The 9,384-nt window shown below is 35.0% G+C and overlaps 1 protein-coding gene across 5 annotated transcripts; it reads left to right on the forward strand.

Annotated features, from left to right (window-relative positions):
* Positions 1-1,311: 1,311 nt before the first annotated feature.
* On the forward strand, positions 1,312-6,201 carry LOC129570970 (uncharacterized). 5 transcript variants are annotated; one of them, XM_055450695.1, is made up of 9 exons: positions 1,312-1,419; positions 2,664-3,148; positions 3,278-3,468; positions 3,582-3,838; positions 3,924-4,202; positions 4,264-4,575; positions 4,641-5,285; positions 5,387-5,612; positions 5,694-6,201. In XM_055450695.1, exons 2-9 carry the CDS (start codon positions 2,732-2,734, stop codon positions 6,028-6,030), a joined length of 2,664 nt encoding a protein of 887 aa, XP_055306670.1. In that variant the 5' UTR covers positions 1,312-1,419; positions 2,664-2,731; the 3' UTR covers positions 6,031-6,201. The 5 variants fall into 5 exon arrangements, with proteins under 5 accessions (XP_055306670.1, XP_055306671.1, XP_055306669.1 ...); XM_055450696.1 differs by having other exon boundaries at positions 1,360-1,494; XM_055450694.1 differs by having other exon boundaries at positions 1,363-1,422.
* Positions 6,202-9,384: the final 3,183 nt, after the last annotated feature.

Genomic DNA, 9,384 nt, shown 5'->3' on the forward strand with positions numbered 1-9,384 from the left:
TTTTCTGACTCTTTTCTATGAAATGAAAAAAGATTTCAAGTCAATAACATCATTAATAGTTGAGTTAATGACCAAAACATGATGATATAAAAGTCTAAAAATCCTAGCCCACACAAAATATTTGATAGGTCGATATTTTTCTTATTACCACGTCAACGGAGAAATCGTAGTATGCAGTTTTGTTTGTTTTTAGGTCCCCTAACATCCTGCATTTAAAGTGTCCGTGTGTGAGAGCAAAAGTTGAAATTTGTTGTACGGTGTTATTACTTGATAACACAGAGAAGATGAAATTCAAGCAAATTTTTGAAAATTAAAAAATCACGAAAGAAATTCAAAAAGAGATTCGGGAAAATCATTGAAGAAATCAACCAAAAAAAATCATGAAATATAAAAATCAATTTGATTTTCAAAAACTGTTCATCTTGGCCTCCCATCATATCAGCAGAATACTAAGTTGCATATCAAGCTGGATCATACGAAGATCAAATATTATTATAAATAAATTTAAGAAAAAATAAATGGCTCTGGAGCTGGCATTGTTGATTCGATCAACACTATGATCTTTGAGCATTATAATTATGTTATAGCGAGGAATTTATGAATTGTGCTATCACGCAGTTCCACATTTGATTAGAATAAAAGGGAATTTTATCATTATATCGAATAAGTATAAAAATGGTAATCAACAATAAAAATAATTATTGGTAATCAACAATACCAGCTCCTGTTCGTGTGTGAATTTCGTGAATCCAGTTTGTACTATTGCCGACTAACCTCACAACCAATATTAATATCTTTTCTCCATTCCGTGTTTCGTAGATTCGCTCAATTTCACATAGGCATTGATAGCGTCGATAATCTCTATTCCAAAATTTTGTAACGTTATCGATGGCTTCAATCACACAGATGAAACGAAATTTGTTCCTATGGATTGTGATTCATTATTATTTTCAGAAATATGAGTAAAATATGCGTAACGCTACCGTCCTCACCCTTGCTCATATATGTTTTAAAACAACAAATATTGGAAAATACACGAACTCAATAGATTTCTTTTATATTTTCATATTAAAAAAGCGGGTGCTAAAGGTGAAAATGGCAAACTCAACAAAATACACATCAACATATTCATCGGAATATGGTATGCATGATATGCCGTAAGAGCAATGAATCAACGACGCACTGCTTTTTCATTCTTTCTGAGTCTTTTTTCACATTTGTTTCAGCTATGCTCAGTGAATATTTGGGCTATTTGTTCGCACTTAGTCATTAGTATGATTTTTTTTATCTTATCATTGTCGTACCTGATAAAGCGACATACTCACAAAGGCGTGGTGTATCATCGAAAAAATTGCTCAGTCCAATATTTGCCAGCGCACTTATTCAAACCTGTAAGGTGTATTGGATCAGATCATTCAGGTGGTACCTATTCGAAATCAACATCTTCAATTGCTTTAAATTAGTCTCTAAGAAGTATATTAAATTGCGTAAAAAGTAAGTGAAACATTGGAATTTTTGTCTGCATACAGCTTATTTCTGTTGGTAATTAAATATAGTCAAAAAAAAATGTAGACTATTGTTCATCATAACAGTGTGGAACAGGTGCAGGTGCATTCAAGCATAGATCGTGTAGTGGGATTGAGTTCGGTTTAAGAAATAACTACGCATATCAAGAAATTCAAACTGTGACCTAATTTGATTATTCATTTCAAATATATTGAAGATACATTCTATTAAATTCTATGTGCTAAAATATGTTTTGTGTGTGATCGAACTTCAGGTCTTTGTCGCAACTCTCATTCCATCGGTCATAATTGTTGTGATTGAAAATCAGTTTAATAACACACAGATGCTATCCAGAAAATCAGTTAATTTTGGAACGTATACTATTCCTAAGGAATGTGTTTTTAATAGCACGTCGCAAATAGATCAGTGATTCGCGTATTTTATCAATTTACGTTTGTATAACGCTACAGCATGATTTTGTAAAGCGAAACAATGAAATGTGCGTGTGTTTGTTCATAGACAATAACAAGAAATAACACATTTTTTTCCGATAAGATAACAATGCCCAATGCTAAGTATTTATTTTGTAATTTTTTTTAATACTTTTTTTTTCAATTCGAACCAAAGTCTGATTAACGCGCATCAATTACGAATTGTATTCAATACCTTTCCCAATAGATCGCCAACCTGCGTATCAGAGGTTATAAGCGGAAAACCTACAAATAGTAATAATAGTTTTTTTATGTAGCACACTAAAAATATGCCTTCCATATAAAGTGTTATCACCATATCTAATCTGATTTTATACCGACTCGCTTATCGTATTTGCTCTTTTGCTGAAGTGCACACACAATACTTTCACAACAGTTTCCCAACAGCATGAGTAATTTTGATTGCAAAATACGACAACAACAAAATGGGGACTCATTTGCTCTGGATTGAAAATTGTACATATCTTTGTGTAGATGATTGATGATGTTTTTCATCAATCCAGAAGAAGAAGAAATCGAGTCTGAATTCAGGTTTTTTGCCAAATCTTAAAATTGAACAGTTCAGAGTTGAACAGTTTGTTATATTTTCAATTCGTTTTCATTTTGCATGGCTTTTGTTCGATATTTGTCAATGCACTTATAATCGTATACACGTTCCCATTACAGATAAATTACAAGAAATTGTTCGTATACCTACGTTAAATCGATTGAGTCACCACATTAGTCGGTGCACAATGTCACGCCTATTGACGTATGTCGTCACTTTTGTGCTGATCTCCAGTGCACGGGAAATTCAAAGCCAAGAAAATGCACAGACCCGGATACCAGAGTCCCTTGAAGAATGCTACCGAAATGCGGATATTTATGAAAGAGATAACCGTTTACCAGCTACAATTAACACATTGATTGAGCTAATACGAAAAATTGAAGACTCACCCGATTATACGAGCGATTTGCGTACAGTTGCAGTCGGACTATTGCATCGATTCCGCATGGATGGAATTAAACACGCTTCTGGGAATGTCCATCCGACCGTCTTACCATTTAGTCCGTCGGAATATCAATTTTCGAAGCATCGTTTGTTATTGTCACGTTTGATTCCAGGCAATGCACATAATTTCCCGAACAATAGTTTATCGGCCGTTGAAAGGGTATACATATATACGAATATATAGATACTTATTGATTCGAAAAAACTTTTGAGATTTTGAGTATTGTTAAATACCCATACGACAAGATATCTCCTTATGATTGATATATTTATTTGGTTTTTATTGTAGTGCACATTGCATTTCCTTTTATCAAGTTCAATTGATACACAAGTCAGAGGAGATGAATCAACGAGATGTGGACAGTTAGCACAATTTCGATCGTCGAGATTTTTCCATCCATTCGAGTTGGCCAGGAAAAAGCGTTATAGTCAGATGCCCCGAAATAATTATTTATGTGACATTGAAATGATGTCTGATATGTGAGTTACATTGACTTTTTATTCAAAGAAATAATGGTTTCAATCGTAAAACGATAATTGTTTGTGGTTTTTCTTCATTATTACCATATTTACGTACGGTAATATCTAAATAGGCATGATCAAAGACGATGCCAACGCTATAGAAAACAGCCTCGGCCAAGAACCACCACTCAACGAACATACGAAGAAGACGACGAAAATACGGAAGATGACATTGGAGATTTTCCAGAAGAAGAATTTCCATACGACATTAACCCCTCCGGACGAGGTTTGATCGAAATAGCGAATAACGCGGTGAGTCAGTGTCCAGTTGAAAATGGTGTAATCAGAACAACTTGGGGAGCCGTAGCTGCTGGACCCCTAATTGCAGGTACAAATCAATATTAGTAATGAATATTCGAAGCAGATTGAACTTAAAGTGCGACATCACTCTGCATCAAATCAAACTTTCACAGGAATTGCTGCTGGTTTAGTGCAGCAAAATGTGGCCACTCGTGAATTATTGTTACTGACAAGAAACTATGCCCGCCACAACCATCATCAACATCAAGTCCAACTGAATGTAGACAATCGATGGGCGGCAACTTTGAGCGGAGATCTGTCTGAAGTAACACTTTTGCAAGGTCCAATGAGTCGGGATATCAGTGTGGGTGCATCTGGTGCATGGAATTCGACAACCGTTCCCCATTGGTATTTCCTATCACAACGTGAACGTCTTGAAATGACTGATGCAGGTAGGTTTGAGTAGAGTATATCCACAATGTGTGCTATCAATCTGTTTTTATCTGTCTCAAGAAATTCGTGGAGGAATCGATGGATTAGTCATGGGCCTAAATATTGCCGAATGGCGAAAACAAATTTCGCAGATACGACTTAGTCAACTGCTTGATATGTACTATTCGAATCGTGGCATTTTATCTTCAAGTTTCCGATCGTGCAACCGACGAGAGCTCTTTACAAAAATTGTTCAACCGAATCAGCTGCAGGCACAAACGATAGCATTCAGTACTGTTCTGGATCGTGAGATGCAACTGATTGTCACTCTTTCGAATAAGAATATCGAGCAATTTTCGACAGCTGCAACCGAAGCTTTAAACTCATATGTCGGTAAGTATGATTCATTTGGATGAATCATTAGGGATGATTATGCTGATGATGTATTCATTCAACAGAAAATGGACTGAATGATGTGACTTGCGATGCTACATCGGCATTAAATTCAGGTGGTGAGAGAACTGCAACTGATTTGCACATTTTTGTCGAAACAACTTGGCAATTTATTGAAGTTCAGCCGGCAATTATCACCCTCCTGGATAATCTCGATGTTAACCGGTTTGGAACAAGATTTACATTGTATAACGCCAACGATGCGTCCGTAATAGTGAACACGACATCAAATCTTTCTGATTTGTCAATGCAATGGAACGTAACAATTCATGCAAATCAGCCCTCGGGTTTTAATTTAGCCGCAATTGTTAAACAGCTACGCGCTATTGGTACCAATCTAATCAATGAGGAACATTCGCAATCACAAGCTGTCGGACGTTCATTTGTCGCTCTGGTCATCCCACAATTGTCGCCCGTCAATGAGGCTGATAGCAACTATGTGCTTGAACAACTAGTTACTCTACGTGAAAATCAACCGGACCTTACGTTATTATTTTGGGCTGGCGGATCGGTTGGCCGCTTCCAAGGATTTGTGGTCAACCAACAACGAGATCTTTTCGAATTGAGAGCACTTAGCTCCAGCGGTGGTGCCGAAGCAAGTCAACAAGTCCTTGCTTACACATTGCCTGTCATTCAACGCATTCAATCTGGTATGGTGAAATATTGAAAACTAGTTATATTTCAAATATGGGGTGTACCATGTGCCGATGATAAAATATTTGTTGTTTTTTCATCTTTTTAATCAATTCAGTGCCAAGGAGAATAGCGAACCCACGCTGCACCACGGATGGATGGACATGGGCCCAAAGCGACTGGGGCACTAATGCCCTCGAACGATTCGTTGAACCATCCAATGTGCCTACTTTCTACCGTTTGCATCCCAACTATTTCTATCGTTCTGGTGGTTGGATTCGCATCAAGAGTCTTTATCAATCACAAATCATCGTTTGCACCTCACGAAGTCAAGAATACCCCAAGTAAATTAATTTCAGATTTTGTTTTTTTTTCTTTCATTATTTACAATTGTCATTACAAGCATCAAATCGAACATTTTGCAGGTTTAGTAACTCAACGCAATCAAATGAAAATGTGGATTGTCGGCAATTGCCGCCAAACGATAACTACAATTATGACCTTACAAATGCTTGTGAAGGACATTATCTTATACAAAATTGTCCACCCGTTTATATATCGGTTCAATCCGCTCCACAGGAGACTCAAAATAACTATCAATGCACTGAATTGGGTTGCCGTTTTCCCGACGAAACTAAATTCAGCATAACCCTCGAAAATTTGGGTTGTTACAGCAGCACATCGAGAACAATGTGCCAATTGACAGTTTTGGTGTTCATCATTTTCATTCCCATTTTCATCCAGAAATTTAGACTAGTCTAAGCTCAGCGCAATACGAATGACAAATTCGAATCAACTTCCTTTTTTTACAAAAAATACATTTTCTAGACATTTACAGATATTCACATGTTATTAAGCCCTCTTTTTCCATGAATAAAAGATAATAATGAAGCTATTTCCACTAAAAAGTGGACTTTCAACACAACAACCAAATGAAACACACATTTTGTTTTTTTTCTGCACTTCTGTATGCTAATTCATAGTTTATTTTATCGATCATTTATTTCTTTTGGCTGATTTTCAGCTTTGTAAGTATTTTTTCGTCCTAATTTCAATTCGAATGGAATGAAACACATTTTACAATAATACATTTCAGTTCATCAAATCAAAAAATAATAACAGTTTCCTTTGCATCATTTCATTGTTCAAATTTACCAGGATATATTGTGCAATGTACAGAAGATAACAGTTGAGTAAGAGCTCGCATACAAGAGTACGAGAAAGAAGAATCTTCGAGCATACTCAATACATAACATGGACATCTGATGTCATCTGAGAGTTCATTTCAAAAGTCGGTCAAAATGAGTGTTATCAAACAGCTACTGTTAATGAAGAGGCGTAAAAATGTTGACACGTACCGGTTACTTGGTGCAAATATGTGTATTGTTTTTGAATTTTGTTCTTTAGATACTTTCTTATCCTCACACTGGTACAGTAAAACCTGTCAATAACGGAACTTGGAAATAGTGGAAATCGTGTTAATAGTGGAAAAAAAATTTGGCCGTTGAGCTCTCCCATACAAATTGACCTGTTAATAACGGAAAACCGAAACTCCGAATAGTGGAAAAAAATTTCTTGACGAAATTTTTTTTCGTCTTTTATTCATCTCTTTTTCATATAAAATTATTTTTTTCCTTTATCAAAACCACTGATCATCATAAAAATTGTGCAGTACAATTTACATTACATGCATTTCAGTATTATTTTTCATTTTTGTCTGCCAAAATCATTGCTTATTTATTCAAGCAAACAAATTTTTGACGCTCCCAGTAAAAACATATTCACTTGATCAGTGCATTTACATTAAGTTTGGTAATCATTGTTTCGTTTCATGAAATGCAGAATTCATCGCTGCCAAATTGATAGTGTAAAAAATGAGTATCATTTACCTTTCCATTTTGAGTCATTGTTTGAACTGCTTGATTATTTTAAAAAGTGATGTTTGTCATTCACTCAGTGAATTTGACTGTTTTTTCACTTTCGTTTTTCCTTCATTCATTTAGTAAAAAAATACTTTTATTTCATTATTTCCTTTTCACGTTTATTATATCACTTGATTTGATAATTGAATACCCATACAAATGTATGTTTTGTTTCTTTTTACCCTCAATAATGGAAAATCTTGTTTGAATCGACTCAAAAACCCCTGAATAACGGATCCTGTGAATACTGGAATTCTTGTCAATAGTGGAAAAAAAAATTCCCCACGGGATTCCGTTATTGACAGGTTTTACTGTATTATTCTCACAAATTGAAATATGTGAACGGTTTTTTTTTGCGATTGGAAAGAGTCACCAACACATACACTACCTTGCAAAAAGACCAACCACCGTTTTCCATATATATATATGTATTCGTCCATATCAGAAACCGTTTGGCTTCCAGTTTTCTTACGGTAAAATGGATTAAAATTGGTTTGTGTGACTCAAAGCTTAAGACAGCTGAATACTCTTCTTCATCACTTGAACTCTATTACAGTAGACTCTCGGAAAGAGCAACTAAAATGCAGAGATAACTGAAGCGTGTTGTTTTTTGTTTTTTTCTTCGTTCTACTTTACCTTTATGGCCAAAAAAAATTTGCATCAATATTTTGTCTAACATAACGAAGAATGGCTTTTGAAAAACCACATTTACAATGGTGTATGTAAAGAAAAATTCCCAAAAGTATCGATTGTAAAATTGAGCTAATACGCGCAATGACTAAGTGCGTGTGATCGCACAATGCGAACACCAGCTCTCATTTCAGGGCAAAAAACGTATTCTTTGTTATGTTAGACAATATATTGTTAGAAAAAAATTTTGGCCAAAAAGGTAAAGTAGAACGAAGAAAAAAATAAAAAAAAACAACACAAGTGCTCGGGTGCGCTACAGTCATCTCTGTTAAAATGTATACAAGGTAGTTGCAATTTCCGAAAAGTTGCATTTTCTGGAATGTTTCAAAAACCCTTGCTTATTAGTGATTTGGGTAACTTTAATTCCAAAAATTTGAGACCAAAAAAGAATAAATTCTCAACCAATACTTCCACTCTGCAAAAAGTTTTGAGGTCGTCCAAATTCGGTTGCTTTTTCTAGACAATAGCGTTTTGTGAGAGTTGCATTTTCCGAGATTCCAATGTATTGAAATTGGAGAATTCTTTGAAAATATATTGTTCTTTTTTATAAAGGAGCTTTTAAACCATTCTCGCGAAGAACATGAAGGATGGTTCAAAATGGGTCAGGTCATGGTTCGAAATTGGGTAAAATGCGTATACCTCCAGAAAAAGTCTATTGAAATGTTATCATTAAACGGAATACAGAAACATCATGAAACTTTGAAATGTGGAAAAAGTTGTTTTTGTTTGGACTTAACCAACCGCTGGTGCAAAGTTTGAGCATTTTTTTCACTAATGCCCAATGACATCATTGCAGCACAATTGAAAAGTCGCTCCAAATCGCTATTTAAAACTTTATGTGCGTTATTTCAATTTGCATAGCACGAGTGAAACATTTTGTCTTAAATTTGTTCATTCTAGTTCATTCGATGTTTATTTTATTTTATTTTATTTAATACCGCCAATCTCTGGCTGAATATATTATCAAATAAAAAAACTCCTTTCGAAGTAATTCCTCGTGACGAAAGCGAACACGAAACAGTTGATATTAATTTTAAAAAATCATTACGGAGCGATTCTGAAATTAGTTGGAAGAATGCAAAAAAAGCAAATCCAAATCGCTCCGAAATGATTTTTTAATAAAAAGAATTACATTGGTAATCCCGAACTTTTCCGTACCGTTGGCCTGCGTTCTCCGTATGTACTTTTGGCTATTTTTTGTGAATTTTCTTGAAATAAAGGCAGCGAAAATATAATAATAAAAATAAAGTGAAAAATCGGTCACTTTAACTAAAACTTCGACAATTTTGTATGGGAGGTACCCGTAAACCGATTCCTATTGGCTTCAAACTTTCTGAGGTTTCATTTTTTGGAGAAAAAATAAGATTCTGAAAGTTCCATGTTGATCGCATTTGCAGAAGTTTGGTTTTTGGCCCTCAATTTTTTCCAAGAAAATTTCGACAAAAATTGAGGACAAAAAATGAAACCTCAGAAAGTTTGAAGACAATCAGAATCGATTAAACAA

The sequence above is a fragment of the Sitodiplosis mosellana genome, unplaced genomic scaffold, assembly GCF_009176505.1.
Source record: "Sitodiplosis mosellana isolate CC-2019 unplaced genomic scaffold, AAFC_SMos_1.0 Smas_scaffold_850, whole genome shotgun sequence".
Lineage (NCBI taxonomy): Eukaryota > Metazoa > Arthropoda > Insecta > Diptera > Cecidomyiidae > Sitodiplosis > Sitodiplosis mosellana.